We start from the raw sequence: 23,727 nt of genomic DNA, 5'->3' as shown, positions 1-23,727 counted from the left end.
ACACCCCAAACCAGACCAAATCCGAATGGCCAATGCTGCTTTCATGGCAGTATAGCCACAGGTTGATAGTCTGAGCAGGGCCACTAGCCACTGAAAACAACGGTAGGCCAAGGCATTTGCGGCGCCTAGCTCCACTGACCCTCCACTTTTTCGCGTCTTTTACAGTGGTTTCAAGGTTCCCTTTCGGCTACAGCCTCGTATCCCGCGCGGACTTCCGCTCTATTGCTAGGTACAGGTTGATATTTTTTTCTTCTTTTCTTCCCGTCCTTCCACGGGAGCGTTCACAATCCAGAAGCCTTCTCCGAGCAACGAGGGGCCGGTGGGCACCCGTAGCTCACCTGATGTTTCACAGGGAAACCACAGAAATGCACGTCACAGCAATAAGTGACGCCACAGCTGGACTGCCACACTTGAACCCCACAGCCTGGGCATTGCCCAGCCACATACACCTTGGGCCCCGTCTATGTAGGTACGCTTCTAGCTCACCATAACACTAGATCTCCAAGCACCTATTCACAGCAACATCATCTGTGATATAATAGACCCGTGCAACATTGCGCGTGTGACATTCGCTATTAAATCATCTCCCCCAGACTACAGAATAGTTCGCAAAGATAACTGCGCCGACCCGGCGCAACCCTGTCTGACCCTTATCGAGTATGCGACTGCACCCCTAAGTTCTAACTCAAGATCATCATCAGAATCACCATGGCCGATACCGAGCGTACGATCCTCGATTTTTACCAGATTCCTACTCTGTATCCTACAGAATGGCCAGCTGAGAAGGACCTGGAAGACTTGGACGATGATGATGAAGGCGAGAAAAATGCTGCTATAAAAAGAAGACAGTCCCGTTATCAGGCGCTCGAGAGAGCCGTGAGCCAACGAAGGAGCAACATTCCCAGAGAAGACGACCAAGGAGGCGTTGGAAACATTGTTCAAAAAGACGAGCCGGATCCGCTAGGGACTACCGATAGCGTCGTCAGAACACTGAAGCATCTTGGTCTGCCCCTCCAAGATGACCACCGACTACGTATGCTCCCGTGCCATGACTGTACGATTCACGGATATGATAGATTGACGACGTGTGGCTAAACCAGGCAATCGATTCCTACTCTCCTCAACAACATTCTCGCCAGCTCTCTTCCTCTCCCAGATGCATGCTACTGCCGACACTCGGAGTCTCCTTACTGGTCTCGATGTTCTATCACAATCCATCGATCAAAAGTCAGCGTCCCTCAAGGTCCTCGTCGAGACCAACTTCGAAAGATTCGTCAAAGCCAAAGCAACAATAGATAATGTCTATAAGGAGATGAAATACCGCGGAATGGAACCACCTGACGCCAATAATGCGCACTCCAATGCAGCCCAGCGTCGCAGTTATCGCAATAGTGTGGCGGGCGGTGCTGGGTTAGGAATTAACAATCCCCTGACATCTCCTAATATTGACACGCGTAAAAAGAATGCACTGACAAAAGAGAGCGAGTACGGCGTGCTGGGAATAAAGGGCCCTCTACTGGAAGTTTCTGCAAAGGCTGAGGACGTATGGGGACCTGCTTTAGGAGGAAGAGAGAAGGAGGAAAACCTCAAAACCGTTTCAAATCATCTCACAAGATTCAAGGACTACGTTGAGCTGAGCACGTCGATAGCAGACAGCATCAAACGCAAGGACTATGAATCTTTAGTCGACGAGTTCAGCAGGGCAAGGAAGATTGCAGACGAAGCTCGACGATTGACAGAGGAAATAGGGGACGAGACACCAACAGAGCCCCAACTTTACCAGTTGTTGATAGCGGGACGCATGTGGTACGATGTTGACCAGCAGATACGCGCCTTCAAACGCGACATCTGGAAGAGGCTGGTCACTCTTCACACCGCATCCAGGACGGATGGCACAACTGGCCGTATTCAAGACCAACATATGGAACTCATCGGACTGCTTCTTGAACTTGGCGCCGATGACAATCCCATCTGGGTGTGGCTCTTGAGTCGATACGACCATTTGAAGGGCAAAATTCAATCGACAGCAGACCGCTCAAAAGTTGAGATCGAGGTGCTTCGCCGCCGGCTGGCCAGTAACGATAAACCGAACCCCAATATCATCGCTGCGCATCTTCGATCCCTAGGAAGGCCGGTGATTGAGGATAAACCTTTGACATTCGACTCGCCTGAAGTAATTGAGCTCTGGGAGAAGATGTTATCGTTCCTCAACAGTCTCCTGTCAAGTGAAGGTATTCTGGGTGAGGTGATAGAGTTCTGGCAGACAGTGCAGGGGTTCATCAATGGGTCTGCTCAAGCCGCCCTCCCCGTTGGATATCGCGGCGAGTCTCGGCATCACCATGAACTCTCACCGCAGAGCGTTGACGAGCTACGAAAAGGAGCTGTGGAACTAGTGGACTTGCTCCGAGAACACACTTATTCATTCTTCGTGGATATGCCTCCCGAAGATGTATCACTGCTATTCTCACCAATCCCCAATACGCCAGCCCCGACGACGCCCGGATCCGCCGCATTGTCGTCTCCAAGAGATCCTCGCTTTAATTTCGATCCAAACAACATGCCTCCTCCGTCGCCCAAGAGGGGTGAAGTCTGGGAAAAGTTGGCATTCTGGCCTCCGTGGTCTAATTCCATCAGCGGTGTTCACTACCTGTCGAAGATGCTGACTTTAGTTGGCGCTGGAGCTGGTGACCTAGCGTGTATTGAGCCAATAGAGTCCGGAGAAGGCCAGGTGATTGATCGCCTTAGGAGTCTTGTTGGGGGTTCCCGAGAGCGATGCGTGACAGCTTTGTGCGCAGCCTGGAACAGAGATGCCGAGAATATTAAGTATGTTGAGGACTGGCAGCGCTCGGTTGAGATGGGAGACGTGACACGAATGCCAGCTAGCTTCGCTGCCTTCGAAGGAGCAGTCCTATCAGGCATGCAGAAAATACTCTACATCCCCGACGCCATGTCCAGGTCAGGCTCGGGAGATATTGTCTTGCCACCTCCGACCAAACTTCTCATGATGGTCCGCAGCCAGTATGTTACCACTCTGTACAAGGCATTGAGTGGCATGGTCGAAAACGCCGAGCGCTCTTTGAAGAAGACGGAGGACGATTGGTTAATCGATAGCGAGAGATCGCTTGCATTGGCTGCGGCGCCGAGCATGGCGGGCAAAGGGGCATTGGACTCAGGGGATAGGGTAGGCCTTCTACCACGCACTTGGAACGAATTCACTGTACTGACAATTTTATTTAGAACATTCGCATGCTCATGACCCTGAGTAACTTGTCATCATTGCGGTCACAAGTAGTGCCAAGTCTCAACTTGCAATTTGAGAACGCCTTCTCTGTCAAGTTGACTGATGAGTCCAAAAAGATCCGTGAGGTTCTTGGACAGATTCACGAACGTCTTTTCCAGTCCTACACGAAACAGTCAATCGAAAGGCTTCGCGATGTCATTCAATCTGGCATCTCAGCCCCTGACTGGGCTCCTGGCCAAGGGCAGCGTACCCAGGCAGCTAAACCATATGTCTACGAGGCGCTTCTTACTCTCGTACTTGTCCACTCTCAGGTTTCTACTACTGCGCCGGCTCTTACAGTCGAAGTCTTGTCATTCCTCCTCGAACAGACGTCCACCCAGCTCCTAGAAGCCTTCCGACGTCGGCCGCGATATACTCTAGAGGCACTCATGCAAGCAACCCTCGACGTAGAATTCGTTGCCCAGACCCTCAGCCACTACACTTCGGAGCGTGCTTCGGAGCTTCAGAGCCAGATCTATCAAGAGCTTGATGCACGTACGGACAACGAGGCCCGCGCACGTCTCCAAGGTGAACTGTCCGAAATGCGCAACGTTCTCAAACGTCTGAGAGAAGCGAGCAAAAATGAATTTGCTTGCTTCAAGAAGCCAAAGAGGCTAGGCCACGGCCCAAGCAGGAATAATAGCGGACTCTCTGGTATCTCAGCCTAGAAGGCTCAGGATCCGCATATTTCCAGCATATCAAGCAACCAAGAGCTGGAGGATGATAGTTACACGACGGCCATGGACTCGACGGTTTAGAGTGCGCTCGGTGAAGAGGTCTGTGTATTTAAGAATACGTAGTACTGGAGCATAAGCGAAGTGAACCATGGTCAAGTTTCTTCACTTTTGCAAACCCGTCCTATCGCTGAAAATATCATCAAAGAACCCCGAGGTATATTGTTTCTTGTTTTTTTTCTATACCGTGAACGCCGTAGCTGAGCCACTACCCCTGATTCTAATTGGTTTTTGTTGACTTTTCCTGCTCCCTCTCATAACGTTGGGCCAAAGGCACCGTGCCTAGCCATACATAGGTGTAGTATATATCGTGTGGTATCAAAATTCATATTCTTTTCCGTCCAGTCATTAGCCATTAAACGGTTCAAATCAAAAACGTCTTCCCCGTGCGGGATTTATGTCAATATACTCCGTTCGCAACGTTTGCAAGTGTCATAAGCATCGGCCTGTGAAGAATCGTTCAAGGAGTGTTCGTAATGAGAAGGTGAGAGCAGAGAATCATCTCGAGAGACCGAGAGTCTGCTGGGGAGAAGGGAGAGCCATCTTGGCGGGCAAGTATTGTGTCATCTGTTACAGTGTTAGCCGGTTATTACAGTGGGATTAGAATGGATGGTACTCACAGTCCAAATCGATGCTTTGGAAGTAAGTTCCTACGACAGGGTCTTGTTCCGAGGTGACCAACTTGCCCGTCTCACTGCGAAGTGTTTGTGGCAGGGCTTTGCGGATCGCCAGAAGCATCTTCAGCAGCCCTGCTAAATTACCGCCCTGCTGTGTGAAGACACTCGGGTCTCGTTCTAGGGGCCACCCAGGGCGTAGATGATCTTGCTCCCAAGCCTTGAAAGCCCAAGTCGATTTCTCAAGACAGTTGAGGAAGATGATAGCCGTCAGATACATCTTGAAGTTCACCTTGACCTTGCTGTCCTGAAGTACGCGATGCATTCCGCTGAGCAGTGCCTTTGAAGTGTTGTTGGCCTTTCTCTCAGCTGCCGCATTCAGTTGCATGCAAAGGGTCGTGTAGATGTCAGCATCGTTCTCGCTTTTGGCTTCTTGGATGCGCCTGGGATCTTCATTCTTATCGGCTGGTCTCTCAATAACGTTCCACTGCCTCTCGCGATCGATGCTCTCCACCAAACCCCATAGCTCCAAGGACTTTCGAAGTAGATCATCCTCTGACTCTTGCAATTGCTGAAGAGCAAGACTCAGAGTGACACGCATGAACTTGGAGGGCTCTCGATCGATAAAAAGCTGAAAGACATCGCGCATATAGGCCTCAACCTTGCCAGGAACATCTTCCTTGTCCTGATCGATCATAATAACCTGGAAGAATGAATCCTTGCTGCCTCTGGATTCTGCTAGCGACTCGCTAGGCTCTAGCAGTGCAACTAGAGCTTCGAGGAGTATGACCTTGCCAGTTTCAGGAAAGTGCGAAACCTCTATCATGGTACCATCATGGGTCATATTCAGCTGGTTCTTCAAGAGGTTGATACGATTTTGGGACAGGACAACCTGGACACCCGCCGAGTACAAATCGAGCTGCTCCTGGAGCCTCGTTCGCACACAACCAGTCCTCCACACCCTTGGTGCGAGAACCTTCCTACACGTGTCACATGGCGTTCCTTTGCCGCAATTCTTTCGAAGGATTCTGCATCTAATGCATGCACCTATTTTCCGAACTTCCTGCACCTCCTTTCGCCGCGCAGCAGTAAAGCGGGATCGCGCGTGTCGAGGCCTCCCATTAAGTTGACCATCGCTTGTGTCCATCCGAACACCACCCCTGCTCATCTGGATAGGTGTCGGTGGATGTTCGTGAAGTAAAGGAACAGGAGAGGCAGTCGCCAAGTATGTCATTTCGCCCCATGGTTGCGAAATTCCACTGTCGGGAGCTGTTACAGCACTGGGAGAGGCTTCTATCGGAGTCGGAATGTCCATAGACGGCGGTGTAGTCGAGGTACTAGTCTCGTGAACGAGCTGGGGGTCAAGAAGCGACGGGTTTAGCCTGGCTGTAGCAGCAACAGCGACCGATATGTTCGAGACGTCTGGGGAAGCAACGCTATTAGGAAGCAATGCTTGAAGTCGTTCCTCGGGTGATAACTCGGTTCCTGGGAGTGGTTGCTGAATCGCACCTAACACATTTGTTGTGAGAAGCGCGCCTTGCAAGTCAGGCTCTAAGGGGCCATTACCTCTGTTACCCTGCTGTGACCGGCTCTCGTAGCTCACAGGAGGGTTATCTAGAGTGAACTGCTCATGAAGCTCGAAGCGATCTGGAACATGCTGAGCGTTGGTGGGGTCGGCGGGGTCAACCACGCCTGCCTGTACGCTCTGAGCACGATTGTTCTCGTTTAAATCAACCTGTCGTGAGGCTTCGGCGAGTGTCTCGAGGGCGCTCCACCCTTGAGGGAGGTTCGGGACATCGACTGGCTGTCCGTTCGGCTGCGCTTCAGGAGGTGGTCGATCGACAGATGCTCGTGCATTGGTGATACCATGAAGTTCGAGGCATGCTCGCATACGATCTGACTCGGAGATGGCGGGACATTTCTTGGTGATGTGCGTTGTCAAGCTATCGATCCTTCCCTTTGGGAAATTCTCACCGCATTGTTTGCACGTATGCGGATATCGGTTACTGTTGTCGTTGAGCTTGGGTCCACGGACGAAGTACTCGAGAATGAGGGGATTGGGCTTGCGGCCCATTGCGCGCTCTGGGGAGTCGTTGCAAGCGCGTCGCCCGCAACCTCAACCGTCCAGACGTCTGATACGCCGTTTCCACCAGAGGCCAGTGCCGTAAGTCCAAGAGGCTTCAGAATGGCTGCAGGATTGATAACGTAGGGCTGGGATTTGATGATAGAATTGTGCCGTTGCTACGATTCTGCCTTGACAGACCGACAAATTTCTCACACCGCCTGTAGACGCGGATTTGTGGTTTGTCCGGTCAAGTTGAGAGCTTGTCTGATTGGTAGAAACCCTCCGAAGCCTGGGTGTCGCATTCTTAGTCATTCTCCATCTGAGACCGCGGGGCATCGAAAAAAAAAAGCGAACCCCGCGATTCAGCTATCATCTATTATCAGGCGTTGTTGTCTGCAGATATACCAGGTTTTCAATTGCTACTGAAAAAATACTCTCAAAATGAAGAACATTCAGCGTCTCGAATTGCCGGCTGCGGCTGACATGCATGTCCATTTACGTCAGGGCGATATGATGGACTTGGTTGTTCCCACGGTTCGCCAAGGAGGAGTCGATACGGTATTCGTGTACAGACTCTGGACTATAACAAGATTGGATATTAAAGGCTAATATAATATAACAGTATGCCTAATCTCGTATGTCGTGTCTTGTAGTGATGCTGTTCAAAACTCATGATTGCCCAACGGTTTGTATGCATGACCGCTGACACATGCCATGAATAGTTGCCTCCTCTTACTGCCGTCGAGCAGGTACGTATTCATAACACGGCCTTAGTAGATTCTGCAAGATCGAGCCTGACGTTGATGCCTGTAGGTTCTCGAGTACAAGGCCAAGCTCACGGCCATCACCCAAGATGTCAACTTCCTCATGTCACTCTATGTGAGTTTCAACCCACCCTATACTACTAGTCCATCCCTAACTCGTATGAGCTTCACCCTTCAGTCACTCCTGAAGTGATAGCTGAAGCTGCCGAAGCTGGTGTAACCGGTGTTAAGTTATACCCTCAGGGTGTGTGATCCTGTCCAGTCATCAAACTCTAACCACTTACATCGTCCGTGTAGGTGTAACCACCAACTCTGAGAGTGGTGTATCGGATATTACAGCCTTCTATGACACTTTTGCCGCAATGGAAAAGCACGGGATTGGTAAGAACCCTAAGAAATCCTGTCCTAGGCTGAACTGACCGTTGTTCTGTGCTAGTCCTGAACATACACGGAGAAGTCCTCGAGTCTCTTGCGCCGGCCGACACAACCCTCGAGGAGGCTTTCCTCCCAACCCTAAAACAACTCCATGACCGGTTCCCTCAGCTACGCATCGTGGTACGTCTGCCATACTTACGATCAGGATGATGATTGTTAACCTCTGTTCCAGCTTGAGCACTGCACCACCTCCGCTGCTGTGGAGGCTGTCAAGGCCTGTGGCCCAACTGTAGGCGGTATGGTGTCAAGTAACCGATGCTAATGATGCTCAACCCTGACCATTTTCATAGCTACCATCACCGCTCACCACCTTTACCTCACTTCTCACGAGGCCTGTTGCGATCCTTTCGCCTTCTGCAAACCTATTCCTAAGAAACCAACCGACAGAGATGCCCTGATCAAGGCTCTTGTCAGTGGCAACTGCAAGTTCTTTTTGTAAGTCTCGGGCTCGAGTTGAAGCTAAGTTCTTGTTTGGTACTAATTCTCCGATAGCGGTAGCGACAGCGCTCCCCATCCCCTTCAGTCCAAGACATCTGCTGAGCAGGGTAAGGCACCTGCTGGCGTTTTCACCCAGCCCTATGTCGTGCAACTTGTCCTCCTTGGTCTCGAGGAAGCCATCGACCGTGGCGTCATATCGGAAGCTGATGTGACACAAGAGATACTCGAAAACTTCCTCAGTCGTAACGGACGTCGCTTTTACAAGCTACCCGAGACCTCTGGTAAGAAGATTATCCTAGAGCGTAAGGGTGACAAGATCCCCACCAGCATCAAGAGTGCGGACAGCAAGACTGAAGTTGGTATCTCGCGACATGGAGCTGAAGTATTTAGTTTGACGTGGGCTTGAGACATGGCTAACGATTCAAAACGGGGTGAGGTGTAACGTTACGTAGAACTATGGATCAAGGTGTCAAAAAGCAAAGTGTGTTGTTATTCAAACAGCGTTTCATGTTTCGCCGGTACCAGTAAAGATGCAATGCCGTGCTACCAATAGAGCAGATATGAAAGCAACGTAAACTGACAGCCATAACTCCATGCTATGCTCTCAAGTTTCATATAACCCAGGCGGACATACGGGGTATTTGATGTAAAATGCAGCCCTTTATCTAGATTCTTCATCCCTACCCCAAACATTGCGGAATTCGTCCTGGTCTATTCCATAACCTGATTGGTAATTGGACGCTGCATGGGTTTCTTGCTGATTTCGATCGTCGCTCCAGGCTCTAGATTCTTCATTTTTGGGACTTTCGTGTCCATCCTGCCCACCAATTTGGGCGGTTTCTGCAGGAGCAGGAGGGCCCTTGTTCAGGCCCAGTTCGCCTGGGTCTGGTTCGGCATGCTTGACAACTTTCCTTGGTTTCTTTTTCTTCTTGATCGGAACAACAGCTTCAGGTTGAGGCTCCAGCTGGGGTTGGGAATCACGTCCATGTCCTCGACTCCTTTGTTTCCCTTTGTTTGTTGCGGGAGGATACTCTGTTGCCGGCGACCTCACGGATGGGCTAGCATAAGCTGAGGACCTCGTACCAAAGCTGCCAGGAGAACGGTATCGTTCTCTCAGCGGTTCACTGGCGGTAATGACTGGGTACTGTCTCATATTAGCGGCATAATTGCATGGTGACCAATCACACTTACATTCCAATCGCCATACTCCAATTGGCGAGCTTGCTCGTACAGGCGATCCTCGTCAGCATCTATCTCTGGTTCCTCAAAGGTACCGTGTATGTTTTCGTTGATCTGATCGGGTCTGTTGTCACTTGATTCCCCATTCCCGCGGAGAAGAGGCGTTGTTGAATTTACCTCCCCAGGCTTTGGAAGCCAGTATTTCCCCTTTCCACCACGCTCGTATCGCATACCTTCTTTGAGTCTTGCAAGACGAGACTTGGAGTCTTCGTGAGCCATGACCTTGTCACCAGAATCGAAGATTCTGTAGCCGTATGTATCTCCCCGGAAAGTCAATTTCGAATCTTCAATAAGATCCCTCACTCCAAAGGCATCTTTGAAAGCGTGGCGCAAGGGCATGCGCGCGGATAGAATGCTGTTATCAGCGAAGTCGTGCCATGAGAAAGCGTACCAGTGGGCAACAGCAAAGATAGGCATCTCCACGCAAATAAGAGCGTCCTGAATAGCCGCTGCCAGGTTGTCGGAGGTGTAACCCTCAACATTATCAGGGATAGCACCCAAGAAAACAAGAATTGACAGGAAAAAGCCCTGCCAGTAAGAAGCAAAAATGATGAGCTTAATACACAGGAACTTGGGCACAGGCCTGAACGGCTTCAAGTCATGATTCATGCAGACCCAGAAGAGACCAAGCGCATATAAACTGACAGTGACACTAATGTTGTAAATGATACCACTCCAAAGGTATCCCGAGCTCAGACCAATATAGCCCTCTTGATATGTGCCAGTCGCTTTCATGATAATAGCAGATAGGGCAAGAATAGGCTTGAGCCAGGCATACTGAAGAATGCCGCGCTTGATGGATAAAAACGTGTGGGGATCCGAGATGTCAACCTTGGGAAGAACGTGGTTGAGGGGCCAGAGGTGGTGTACTGGAGCTCGACCATGTGTCATAATGATGAGAGATCGCTCACCACCAAGGTAATTGATGAGGAGCTGAAAGAAGGTATATATTGTGAAGGCTTCGTAGATATCGCGGACCGGATCAAGAAACGCAGCGGCTTTCAAAGAGACCATGCTCGTCCATGATGCTATCGAGTATATAGGAACCATGAGAAGGATTCTAACGACGTATCTTTGCAGTAAGGGTTTACGGTAGTTTTTAGCCTGTAACATGATCGAGCTGGAGGCTCAGGTTAGCTACAAGTATCATCATGGGTGACGCGACGAGGCCATACATAACAGATAGTATTGTCGCGACCACAGAAGCGATGCCCGCGACCACGGTTGTGGCATAGGTGAGCTTCTGGCCAGTACCGCCATCCGCCATGATCCCAGCGTATCCTTCCATTTCTGCCCGAATTTTGTAGTACGGCAGGTCTGATATGAGAAAGCGTAATGGCTGAATTGTCTTAACGCATGACGGCCGGTTTTCGCAAAGTATTTCGGTGAGCTATAGATGTCGCTGACAATACGTAACAAGAGACCGAATATGAAAATGTGTCGACGATACTTGAATCCCGTCAATGACCACGCTTTCAAGCTTTCGTAGGAACCGTGTGTTGCTTGGCCATGTAGTCACAGTTAAAGCTTGAATGTTGGGGCAGATGATGTATTTGCTGCCTTGAGTGTGGTACGTAACAGTGTCTGAGGAATGATAGCTCCGGGCGGCGGCTTATCGTTCATGCGCCCGCATGCCTGCCCGATATTGAAGACCCATATTGAGACTAGCCGACCAAGCTTCGTAATTAGCAGAAATAGTCTATTTGCTCTAGTGACTGAGGAGTTCGCTAAATTGGTAGTTAATACGGAGTAAAGCTGTTCAAAATGAAGGAGAATGATCGCCCCCTCACTCTAGGTTAGTGCCATCAACTGAACGTGGTGACATGCAGGCAGCCTCATACTGAGCCGTCGTACTTATAAGATGGAAGCTTGTACGGATACATAGGTATGTCCACTGATGCAATTGCGGGACGGGATAAAGTGGACGCTAAACACTTTGGGGAGCCGGACGCTAGAATCTCCAGCTCGGCCACTGAAGCCAAGCGATGTCCAGTGGCTCCACTACCCTGCATCCGCTGAGTGACAGGGGCAGAGGCCTACCTTACTTCAACAACCGTGCTGCCGTGGTCGCGAATTGGTTAGGTTCTTTCATTGTGAGCTGACAGCCCATACTTGTAGGTTTTGACCGACTCCAACATCCCCCAGCTACTAGCCAGACTTGCTATGTATGGCTGACTCCCGTCACTTACAGACTTTTGCGCAAATATCGCAGCTCTGTAACCACAAATTAATAAAACCTAATAGTATAATGCGACTCATCTCCTGATCCTTTAGTGGAGCCCCGTGAGCTCCTTCGAGTATATTCAACATGAACATCACCATGCCTGGCCTCAACAGTGCAATTGTTGTAGCCAGGGCCGCTGAAGGAAATCCCCAGTTCAACTAGTATGCTCCCAAGCACCGAAGAACCCGTTAAACTACTGCTCACATACAATAGTAAATTCCTTATTTTTATGGCCTTGTGCTGTTTCCTGGCGATATTCTTTGTCCTATACTTCAATCGACTCTTCGCGTCGATCGTCTCCTACGCCCTCCGAGCTTATACATGGCACCACTATCGAGTCTACATAGATGTCAAGGCTATACAGATATCCCTTCTTGGTGGCCGAGTCTTCTTTACAGGTTTGCGATACCATGGCGAGAACGAGACGTTTATGATCCAGCATGGCTACATAACATGGCGATACTGGCTACGACGAGTTCGAGACGCGGACATCATCGATACTCGACGATCGAAGCTCTCCTCCGGCGATGCTACGCCTACAAGCGATGTCAAGAACCCGGAGCTTCCTTGTCGTATCCAGGTGGATCTGACTGGATTGGAATGGTTTGTGTATAATCGTAGCCCAGCCTATGATGGTATACTTGCAGGTCTTACCCAGACCTACGACCCGGAAGCTCGTTCAAGCGGGATATCAGAGAAGGACGAGACTACTACACGATCGCGAAGCAATAAGAAGGAGGGCGGGTCTGTGGCTGGCAACGAAAAAGAGACGGATGTGAAGCAGGAGTTCAGCGAACGAGCCAAGAGCATGTTCCGACGTACGACCACGGGCTTTGGAAGCGGCGAGGATGATGAACTGACCAGAGATGATGAACCCGAGCTTCCTTTTATGCTTCGACTGTTCCCTGTGCATGTTCGGTGCCAGAAAGCGGCCGCGGTCATAGGCAATGAAAACACGAAAGCCATCCTTATCGCCAAAGCGGATTCGCTGGACGTGGAAGTAGATGCTTCGGAAACAACTACACCTGATCCATATCGACAAACCTTCAAAGTTCAATTTCAGCATCCAGTTATCGAAATCAAGGAGAACGAGGACTTTAAAGAGGATCAGGTCACTCGGGCGACCCGAGACCGCGACAATACCCAAACTCAGGAGGCATTATCTAAGCGATCTTTCTTCCGCCACCATCGCCGAAAAGCCGTTAATTCGCTGCGGAATTTAGTTCCGTACTGGCGGCGGTCTGTGGAATCTTTCTCAACAGACTCACGGACTGCCATGACTACCGCAACTTCACAAGTGCCAGGGGCAAATCAATGGCAAGGGCTGACCCGTTATCTCGATGACCGCGATCGAGATGATAGAGCTCGTTGGGCATCCGTAGAGTACGCAGCTGTGACGACGATTCTCGACAGCCCTGAGGCTGTATTGACAGTATTCTGGGATGCTGTTGGCAAGGTACCTGATCAGAGTCGCTATGGGGGCGCAAAGACCTTCCCTTTCAGCATCAACGGAGACGTGCCCCCTGCTTGGGGTATGAACTTTTCGATTAAAGGAGGCACAATGAACTATGGCCCCTGGGCAGATCGCCAGAGAGCAGACTTGCAACGCTTCTTTTTCCCATCATTATGTAAAGATGTCATGCCTGCAAAACCGCTAAAACCAGGGGATTGGAGAGTTGCTACAACATTCCAACTCTACATAGAAATGGACGACGCTGTCACGCTGCGAGTTCCCATTAGAGAAGAGTCCAAGAATTGGCGCTGGCGTGGCAAAGAACCGCCCATGCGGCATGCCAAACCTCCAACCAAACGAAAGCAGAGGAACCGGACCAAGAAGAACAGCAAAACAGACGCAACGGAAATTCGGCCTGCAGGTTGGTTGGAAGTGAAGCTCCCCGCGAATTCCTCAGTCAAGTTCAACATGGATATGCTGGCTAGTCCAACAGGCTATACCACAAAACTCGATGTTGACTTGCCAAGTTCTGAGCTATGGAGCAGTGTAAACCATGATCTCTTGTGGCGATCTGGTGCTCAAACAATATCCTGTGACCTCTCAAACCCCTTAGCCTGGAATTCGCTCCGGAACTGGCACTTTAACATAACCAGCTCGAAGATGGAACTTTTCATGCTGAGAGACCATATCTTCCTACTTACAGATCTGGTTGATGACTGGACAGCTGGCCCGCCTGCCGACTATCTTGTTTTTGTGCCCTTCAAATATCATCTCAATCTAACCTTGAACTCACTACAGCTCTATCTCAACGTCAACGAAGCCAACATCATCGACAAAGCAACGGTCATTGAAGATAACACTTATCTTATCCTTTCGAGCCCTTGCTTGACTGCCGAGTCTTGCATCCCGGCCGACTCCTTCCGGCCAAGCAAGAATGCCATTCCCTTTGATGTCCATGCTGATCAGTTGGACATGACGCTTCAAGTCCCTCAATGGAACACACAGGCCGCCTTCCTTTCTTCGAAGCAACTAGGCCATATTGAAGGCCTTGCGGTGGATGGAAGTTACAACTACAATGCCACGACATCATCATCAAACACGGACACACTTATTCTCAATGTACGCGGCCAGTCACCATATGTGTACTTGTATGGGTTTTTGATTCGATACGTCATACTCTTGAAAGATAACTACTTTGGAGAATTTGTTCATTTCAGAACGCTAGATGAATACCAGAATCAGCTTCAGATGAAGAAAAAGAACCCTGACGCGGAAGCTGTAACACAACCTCCCCCCAAAAAGTCCAACGACATGGATGTCGTTCTAGGTGTCAGGATCGAGGACCTCAAGGTCATGCTACCAACGAACCTCTATTCTGCTGACCGCTATGTAGAGGGCGAGCTGGCTAGCGTCTCTGTCGATTTGCGCTTCACCAATTATTTCATGGAAGTGGAAGTCGAGGTTAGTCCTGTTAGTCTTGCGCTGGGATGTAGAGAAGGCGCTCTGGACTCCCCTGGCATGTCATCATCCAATACCCAACTCTTCATTGATGGCGTTCGACTGTTCGGCCACAAGCTCTTTGGACTGCCGCCGTCCGAACCAGCATACGTCTGCAACTGGGATGTCAATGTCGGCGGGATTACCGGAGAGTGTACATCTGAATTCCTGGTTGCAGTAGCGAAGGGTGGCAAGTCTCTTGCCTTTTGCTTCGATGATGTGGAGAACGCCCTTGTGCCGTACTCATCACTTGTCTTCTATGATATAACATTTGCTCGAGCTGCCGTGGAGTCCATTCAAGTTTGGTTGCATGTCGATGAAGCTGCTTTCTTAGTGTCAACTGATGCTATCGATGTATGCTTCAACGATTGGGCTAGATCTCATTATTCTAAGCGTGCAGATATTATCGTACCAAACATTCAGATCTCATGTCTCAATGCGGAGTCAGCGGGAAGACAAAAATCTAGATACCACCATCCTGTGGAAACAGATGCCCACTTCCGAACGACCATTCGCCTTGCCGTCATTGGACGCAAATTCAAATTCAGCGAAGAAAGAAGAACCCAGCAGGAGTTGGTTCAGAGAGAGGACCAGCGTACACATCGAGCTGAGTTTCTCCTCTTGTCGGACTACCTGGACGAATTCGTCCCGGAGGCGATTGACCCTCCAGCTCAATGTGCACCTCCCCCTCCTCATCCAGCTGTGTCCCTCGAGGGTGAGAGAGACGATGTTTCGCGGAGGACTATAGCCTCACGGCATTCCCGAGGGTTGACTCATAAGTCCTCATTCCTCTCTCTTGCCGAATCTAGCAATGGAAGCGTTGTGCTTGCACATGGCCAGCATAGAGCTCGGTCCAGATCTAAACAGGATGATTTTCTGGCAGTTAGGTCTTCTTCAACAGACAACCAACGATCCTTGAGAGCTAGAGGCTCGTTTGGCTCACATCGCTCAGCTAACGACCATGTCGCAAAAGACGATGTTGCACACTCTTCAGTCGCCTTCTCAAGCCAATATGTTTCGCCTCAATTTCCGTTGCATGGTCTGAGACCAAGCACGCATGAATTGCCTTTCCAAAGCATTGAAGAAGGCGACGACGACGGATTTGACACGATGAGCATAGGATTGGATGACATCGATCCCAACGGTCTGGGTGAAGATCACCCATATGTCAGCATGATTGTCGAATTTCCATCTGGCATGTCAGCCTTCGTTAATCCATCGGCCTTGCGTTATGCTGCATCACTCCTCGATGCTCTGCAGCCAAACGAACCAGAGACCTTATTAGATACCTTTCAAGTTGAGGCCATGACCAAGATCTTTGATCGGCAGAAGGAACGAGAAACGAAAGGCCAGATCAGGGATCTTATGGTTCGGATACCGAACGCTTCATTTCGGCTTCTCAGCTCGACAACAGAGGATTCCCCCGGCTATTCACAGGAGGAGCAAGATCAATACGACCTCTCAATCTCTAAGGTCGCTTTAATTACGCGGTTGACCAAAACCTGGGAAGATCCCTTCAGAGATGAGACACGGCACTCGAGAACGTCGCTCCAACTGCGCTTGGGATCTGCAGAGGTGTCTGCATCTGAACGTAGCCCATCCTTCCAAGAACCCCAGCCTGCAGTCATGGCACAAATCGAGGATGTAGTTGTGTCCATAGGCGAAAAAGATGTTCGCTTCATCGACGCAGATATTGGGTCAGTGGTTGGAAGTACTGCCTCGGGCAAGATCGAATACCTAGCATCTCTCATTCATCGCACTTCACTTATTGCTTCCGATATTGGACATATTTTCTCTGAAACGATAACGAAACACGAAAACCGGCACAAGCTTTTCACGTATCTGCTTCTTGACCAGGGCAAGTCAACCAACGATCCCTCTTTTCTTGTTCGACCTTCTGCGGTACTGCGATCTGCAGATGAACATCTTCGTACATCTGACTCTTGGAAACTCGCAATGCGACTTCGTCAGATCTGGACTACCATGGACTCTCATTGCAAATCTCAAATAATTCAGAAATGCTTCCACGCCACTCCCGACATACCAGAAGACGCTGCAAATTATGTGCTGAATGTGTTGGAGAAATGGCGTGGCTGGGACATGCAGGACTTGCCAAGTGCTATTATCCTTACCAATATTTTTGGACAACTCAGGGAGGCAGACATGGTCCAAGGTGACCGACTTCCTCTTCTCGGTGCTTGTAGGCTTGCTGAGCTTCAGCTCGTACTCGATCCTGGGCCAAAGCAGAACAAGATCGGTTTCATTGATCTGGCTGCGAGAATTGACCAGCAAATGCATGAAGCTGCAGTTGCCGGCGAAGCCCCTGGAGCTCCCTTCACAACTTTGAACCTATCATGCGCCGAAGCAGGCATCAACTTGAACTGGGAACTTTGTGAATTAGCTGAAGAAGTGGTACAACTATACAGCAAGAGCCAAGGTCAAGCCCAGCCAACAGCAATTATGCCGAAACCCAAGCGCCCAGCCAAACCCGATCCTGCTGCTTGGCCTCCTGTCCATGTAGTGGTGGAGGTGACAAAAGGCGCAATCGAATTAGAGACTATTAATCTCAAGGCCAGGACGTTGAGCCATGGATTAAAAATGTCTTTGCTCCATCAATCCAGCCCCAACGCCTCTAGTGCCATGAGTCTGATGCTCAATTGCAATGCCATCACTTCATCAATTCATAGCAACTCACATTCCCTGGCCATGATGCAGCTGAAGAATCCAAGCATCTTTGTGTCCCATGAACTTCAAAATACCGACAACACATCAAGCCATACAATCAAAGCCAGCGCTGGAAGTCGAAGCTTGATATTCGCAGTCAAGGAGGACCCCATTGGACTTATGGAGGTACTTGATCGTCTTTTAGGAGATGAAATACAGACAGTGTATGGCCTGAAAAACCAGCTTGCTAGCTTATTGAAGCCTAAGCCAAGGGACGCACAGAAGAAGATCGCGGATCGCCTTTCAAGCGTCAAGTTCAATCTTGCCATGTTCTTGGATGAGTACAGCATTACCATTCCCTTTCTCCAGTCTCTCACCTATAAGATCACGGGAACTGTAGCACGAGCGGCAGCGGCTGCAAATTTTGGAAAGGAGATTATTTTCGACTTTGATATCAAGGAGAACTATCATGAGATGCAGATCAATGTCAGAAACAAACCTCGGAGTATTTCACTCCTCCAGATTCCCCCAACGAATGGTCGTATCACGAGCCATATGGGCCAGACAGAGCATCAAATCAATGTCCTCTCATCTCTGGAGATAGTTCATCTGGACGCCTCTGCTGTTTACAGCCTTCTGACAGCCCTGAACAGACCTCAAATATCGAGTGCTGTCCAAGAATTACAACAGCAAACCAAGATTATCCAGGATCGCATTGCCGAGATCTTTGGCTCCGATGAGAGCGAGGTTCCTCAAACGGTACCCGAGTCTGTCGAACCAGGGCATCATAGCCTTAGGATCGTATATAATGTCCACCTGACTCTGGCTGGTCTTCAGGTTTTTGCCAAGACCTCCCTAAAGTCAGAGGTTGAACCAATGGCTCAAGTACTGTTTTCGTTAAACAGAGCCCATTTGCATGCCTCAAATCGGCATGAAGCACACGGCCCTATTCTCAAATATCCAGAGATCCATCTCAATTTGAGTCACATCGGCCTTGACATCCGCAGAGGCCCCGAAGACTCCATGAGGTCTTGTGGAAATCTAGGCGTTGGTGTAGAAGTTTCCGCTAGCTCAACGCTGAGCGACGATGGCAAAGAGGACTGGGCGTTTAATTTCACCAGTGATGATTTCGAATGCAACCTGGCCCCGGAAACCATTTCAACTGTCGTCGACGTCCTTGGTTACATGGGTGAGAAGATCAAGGACCTTGATACTTCTCGGGAATTGGATTACCTGAGAAAGCTGAGACAGTCAAAGCCCAAGATCACTATTACTGGAGACGATGAGCCAGAGGAGGTCGATATCATCGACTCAGTTCTTGCATCGGTGCAATACCAGTTCGAGCTAAGAAACATTCGTGTCCGGTGGAGCGTCGCGGATAATGTTGATGACGAATCAAGTTCCAAGGAGGATCTTGTCTTGTCAGTCAAACTCTTCGAATTCGGTACGAGAACCAGGCGATCAGCACGTCTCTCGATTGAGAACTTCCAGATCCAGATGGTGCCTCTGGGCCAGGACCTGACAATTCGATCACTTCACTCAGCATTGCTACCTGTAGTGACCTTCAACATCGCCTACATGTCGACTGCGTCTGCACGACGCATGGCGTTCCAGGCTGTTGGCGAATCCCTCGATCTTCGCCTGACATCCGCCTTCATTGTTCCAGCTGCCCACTTGGCCGAATCGATTACCCTCTCGTTGAATAATGTCGCACAAGCGTCAACACAATGGAACACTGCAGTCACAAATGAGAAGAAGGCAGACGAAACACCCAAGCGGCAGCCACAACGTAGCCTCTTCGGCAATAAGAGGTTAGAAAGCCTTCTCATTGACGCAGATTTCGCCGGTGCAGTCGTCTACATCGCCAGTAAAAGATCGTTGGACAATTCGGCCAAGACTCTGGGGCGCCCTTCACCCGCAGGAAAATACGGCCAATTTAATACAGACGATTCTGGCAGTGGGACAGTCCTGCGCAGTCCTGGTTTAGCCTGGAAGATCGAGTACCGTGATGACGCTCAAGACGACCCGTCTCTGTACGGAGAGATCAAGGTTGACGCCTCGAGCAACATTCTGTACCCTTCGGTTGTGCCACTAGTTATGGACATGTTGTCAAGCGTGAAGCAGGTTGTCAAGGATGACGAGGAAACTGAACAACTCAGCGAACAAGCAGAGTCCAAACAGCCCCCTAGCAAGTCTGGAGACGCTGATAATATCATCACTGCGGACCCGAGTGCTGTTCTGGGTCGCCTCAAGCTCAACCTGGGCCTGAGAATTTGCCGACAAGAATTTTCTCTGAGCTGTCAACCCATAGCTCGTGTTGCCGCCACAGCTTGCTTTGACAATATTTACTTCACAGTCAACACAGTCAGGTCTCTGGAGCAGGGAAATTTCTTTGCCATTTCAGGAGACTTTACGAAACTGCACGCTTCGGTGCAACATGTGTACTCACGCGAGTCAACCGCAAGTTTTGAGCTTGATTCCATTACACTATCGTTCATGAACAGTAAGCATGTAAGCGGAACCAGCGGAGTATCTGCCATCATCAATGTGAGTCCCATGGCTGTGTCCATCAACGCCAAACAAGCACAGGATTTCTTGCTGTTCCGTGAGATCTGGTATCCGAGCGAGTTACGCTCTGCTACCGCAGCACCTGTAGCAAAGATGAGCCCCGAGACGTCCCAGAGTGGACATCTTGTGCAGCGATATCAGCAGGTCGCAGCAACCGCTGCTTTCCCCTGGACTGCAACCATTTCAATTGCAGCCTTAGACGTCACCATCGATCTTGGACAGGCCATTGGTAAATCCGCCTTTGCAATCAAGAAGTTCTGGGTATCGTCTAAGAAAACGTCCGATTGGGAACAAAACCTATGTCTCGGATTTGACAAGATTGGGGTTGACTGTACTGGACGTTTGAGCGGCTTTGTAGCTCTCCAAGATTTCCGCTTACGCACTTCTATTCAATGGCCAAAACGAGAAGAAGCTCTGAACGAGACGCCTATGATTCAAGCTTCTATAAGCTTCAACGCATTCCGGGTCAAAGCGGCCTTTGATTACCAAGCTTTCTTGGTTGCTGACATTACATCGCTCGAGTTCCTCATGTACAATGTCCGTGAGAGTCTGGATGGAAGTGGAGATAGATTGGTCGCGATTTTTGACGGTGACTCTGTTCAAATCTTTGGAACAACAACCTCGGCGGCTCAGGGCATTGCACTGTGGCAGGCCGTTCAGAAACTTGTCCAAGAAAGGAAAGAGAGCTTCCAGGGCTCGCTGAAGGAGATCGAGAAGTTTATGAAGAGGAGATCAATGTCGACATCTCGAAGCACGATCCCTCAAGTCGAACAAACATCGAAGTTGAAGGAGGAGGACACACTTTCAAAGTCACCTATATCTCTCGACACAGATGTTGTGGTGACACTCAAGGCACTAAACCTGGGCGTGTTCCCGAGCACGTTTTCAGATCACCAAGTGTTCAAGGTGGAGGCGCTCAATGCATATGCCCGCTTTGCTGCAAGCATGGAGCAAAGACGCATTCATAGTATCCTGAGGATGATGTTAGGCCAGCTTCGGATCGGCCTGGCTGGCGTCCGCAATGTTGAGGCTCCAAAGACTCTGAGCGAGATCTCCGTTGAAGATGTTGTTCAACGTGCAACGGGATCTAGAGGAGGAACCATCCTCAACGTCCCCCAAGTATCAGCAGTGATGGAGACATGGCAGAAGCCTAGGTCGAACGAGATTAGCTATATCTTCAAGAGTGCATTCGAAGGAAAAGTGGAAGTTGGCTGGAATTTCTCGCGTGTGAGCTACATCCGAGGGATGTTTGCAAACCATGCAAAGGCGCTCGAGCAAGTCTGGGGCAAGGAGATACCTCTGACCGCAGTCAAGATCAGAGGAGTGCCAGGAGCGGAAGAGACAGACGGAGAACAGCAAAAGATCACAGCAGAGATCGATGTACCAATGTCTAAGTACGACTATGTGGCACTGGAGCCCCCCATTATTGAGACGCCGCAGCTTCGGGATATGGGTGAGGCAACACCGCCCCTGGAATGGATTGGCCTACATCGCGATCGATTACCAAACTTGACACATCAGATTGTCATTGTGTCACTTCTTGAGTTGGCCGGCGAGGTCGAGGACGCATACGCCCGCATCTTGGGCTCGTCGTGAGATCTGCCATCGTGATGGCAAAGAATGATATTTGAATTACTAGGCGGCGAGTGAGTCACTCGGTAATAGTAAGCAGCATGGTGAGCAAGCGAGGCGTTACGGGAGGCGTTACGGGAGGCATCAGACAATTGCAGAAAGGGATTCAGTTCATCAAGTTCATGTTTGAGTTTATTAAACATATTGCATTTGGATACATTTGGATTTTGTACCGTTTGGATGCTTCATCATCCTAAAACGAATATTTGCGCATTTATCGGTTGAACATCATCAATAGTAATGGATACCTGAGGGCACAGGAAGGATAGAAAATTCGATGCATGCAAAAGAAAACGCGGGTTCAATGGCCAGCCTGATGCTAAGCACAATGTAGTAGCTGTATGGTTGTCAACAATGTTGTCAACAATGCTGCGGAATTTTTGTCTCTGTAGATAAGGTCAAGAAGTCATTTGATATGTACTGATCCAATTCTCTCTTGGGAAAATCTGGTAATATCAGATCTTCACTACAGCATCACCAGGTGATCCTACGGGTTCCGGCTGGTCTAGCCTTCTGGTCTGCAAAGGCAAAGGAGAGCGGGACTAACGGACTCACACCCGAGAGAGCTTGTGGAATCCTCCAATGAGAGCTTACCTGGAAGCTCTTACGAGGAATCAGCTTTTCTACGGTGGTCTGAGAATATGAGACGACGGGATGATTGACAAAGGTACGGCAAATCACCAACTGTGCATGTATCTTCTCAGTGGATCCCCACCGAGAAAATACAAGATCATAAGGGCGATGGGTTGTACAGTACCTCCCAGTGGGCGAAGAGGGGTTTTCCCGTAAAGGTATGGACGGGATGAATTGTGTGGGAGGCGTAACGTTAGAGCTCTCTCTAGGTTCCCTTCCCTGCCATCTCTTCAGCTCAAGCTACAGCCCACTTCGGATATTTGTAGCCTTTTGCGGCGATGAAAAGAACAAACGCCAAAAAAGAAGGGTCCGTAAGTGATAAATCACAAAGTTGATGTCTCTCGTAACGAAAGTAATGTATCTGATGACTAGGGACCTATAAGCCACTGTAGAACTGACTTACAGTAGTAGTAAAGTGCAGGGCATGCACGTCATAGGGAGTCACTTGTATGTAACCGACTCGAGTAGAGGGGGAGGGGAGACTCGGTTTCAACTTTCAAGCTGGGCCCACGGATAATCCCCCTCCATCAGGTTGTCTCATCTTTTGGTTAGCATGGGTGATTATACTGTATGCTTGAGCTTATGCAATTTGGCAAGACACCCATGTATTCTCACAGTTTTCGCAGTGTAGGTTCTCTAGAAATAAGAGCAACTCTATACGATGAATCATTCGGTGAGACAATAAAAAAAGAGGCTAATAAATCCCCTGCCATCATGAGTGAGCTCTTGAGGAAGAGGAGGGAGGGGGAGGGGCAAGCTCCAGGGTTTTCGGTGGTGACTAAGCGTATCCCATGGGCAAAGAATCGTGCCAGGGTTGGTGCCCTCTACGATCAACCCAATTTCCCATCTTGTGCGGCCGTGACTGTGGCAATTGATCCATACCTTGCCTGGCAGCCGAGAGCTAAGCTGGGTAATTATCTCAAGCTCCCGTCAATGGACATGGATGGCAGGACATGATGCCCGCTCAGCAGACAGAATTTTAGCGGACTCATGGGCCTATCGTGACCAAGCCCAACCCCTCCACGAGGGCCTGGAGCGCCTGTTCCTTCAGCGGGTGGCAGAAAATAACTGTGTAGCGGGGTCCTCTTGAGCGGTTGCTGCCCCACCAAAAATGTGAAAAGCCCACTGTCCAATTTTTTTTCTTTCGTGCTTTAGTGGGGATGCCCTCCGCTAAGTGGTGGGCTGGGTGGTCCAACCTTGCTGCCCGTAGGCTTCTCGCCGAATGAATCTTGAGGTGCCCAAACCTACCTTACCTTACTCCTCCCCGCTCAAAACTCTTTCCTTTCTTCCCTCCCTCTTTCTCCTCCTCCAAACCTTCTCTCGCCAAAAGGGACGCATAAAGAGTGACAGTGGTTCTCCTCCGGAACTGTCTCTCTTCCATCGTCACTTGAATCGTTGCCTTCTTTCTCTCTGACGGCAATCGCTTCTTGCTTCTTCCCTTTTTCTGCGGCTCAGATCGCGGGGTGAAAACTTCAACCCCGCTCTGT

At 49.8% G+C, this 23,727-nt stretch overlaps 5 protein-coding genes across 5 annotated transcripts; 3 read left to right on the top strand and 2 right to left on the bottom strand.

Annotated features, from left to right (window-relative positions):
* Positions 1-708: 708 nt before the first annotated feature.
* Positions 709-3,948, top strand: FTJAE_4510 (SEC5; the record flags this gene model as incomplete). The annotated part of the gene is made up of 3 exons (XM_037350923.1): positions 709-1,033; positions 1,140-3,181; positions 3,238-3,948. 3 exons carry the CDS (start codon positions 709-711, stop codon positions 3,946-3,948), a joined length of 3,078 nt encoding a protein of 1,025 aa, XP_037208475.1.
* A 526-nt stretch (positions 3,949-4,474) lies between these two features.
* On the bottom strand, positions 4,475-6,702 carry FTJAE_4509 (uncharacterized protein; the record flags this gene model as incomplete). Its single annotated transcript, XM_037350921.1, has 2 exons — positions 4,475-4,581; positions 4,635-6,702. 2 exons carry the CDS (start codon positions 6,700-6,702, stop codon positions 4,475-4,477), a joined length of 2,175 nt encoding a protein of 724 aa, XP_037208474.1.
* Positions 6,703-7,134: 432 nt separating this feature from the next.
* FTJAE_4508 (dihydroorotase homodimeric type) lies at positions 7,135-8,736 on the top strand (the record flags this gene model as incomplete). The annotated part of the gene is made up of 9 exons (XM_037350920.1): positions 7,135-7,227; positions 7,416-7,442; positions 7,507-7,572; positions 7,623-7,701; positions 7,755-7,838; positions 7,912-8,012; positions 8,065-8,128; positions 8,183-8,327; positions 8,385-8,736. 9 exons carry the CDS (start codon positions 7,135-7,137, stop codon positions 8,734-8,736), a joined length of 1,011 nt encoding a protein of 336 aa, XP_037208473.1.
* A 255-nt stretch (positions 8,737-8,991) lies between these two features.
* FTJAE_4507 (DUF300 domain protein) lies at positions 8,992-10,857 on the bottom strand (the record flags this gene model as incomplete). Its single annotated transcript, XM_037350919.1, has 3 exons — positions 8,992-9,474; positions 9,522-10,689; positions 10,745-10,857. The coding sequence occupies 3 exons, from the start codon at positions 10,855-10,857 to the stop codon at positions 8,992-8,994; spliced, it is 1,764 nt and encodes a 587-aa protein (XP_037208472.1).
* Positions 10,858-11,877: 1,020 nt separating this feature from the next.
* Positions 11,878-21,571, top strand: FTJAE_4506 (CSF1-like protein; the record flags this gene model as incomplete). Its single annotated transcript, XM_037350918.1, has 2 exons — positions 11,878-11,954; positions 12,007-21,571. The coding sequence occupies 2 exons, from the start codon at positions 11,878-11,880 to the stop codon at positions 21,569-21,571; spliced, it is 9,642 nt and encodes a 3,213-aa protein (XP_037208471.1).
* Between the last annotated feature and the right edge of the window lie 2,156 nt (positions 21,572-23,727).

Source organism: Fusarium tjaetaba, assembly GCF_013396195.1.
Source record: "Fusarium tjaetaba strain NRRL 66243 chromosome Unknown NRRL66243_c0000086, whole genome shotgun sequence".
Taxonomy (NCBI): Eukaryota; Fungi; Ascomycota; class Sordariomycetes; order Hypocreales; family Nectriaceae; genus Fusarium; species Fusarium tjaetaba.
The sequence above is the reverse complement of the archived record's forward strand: the minus strand, read 5'-3'. Positions and strand labels throughout refer to the sequence as shown.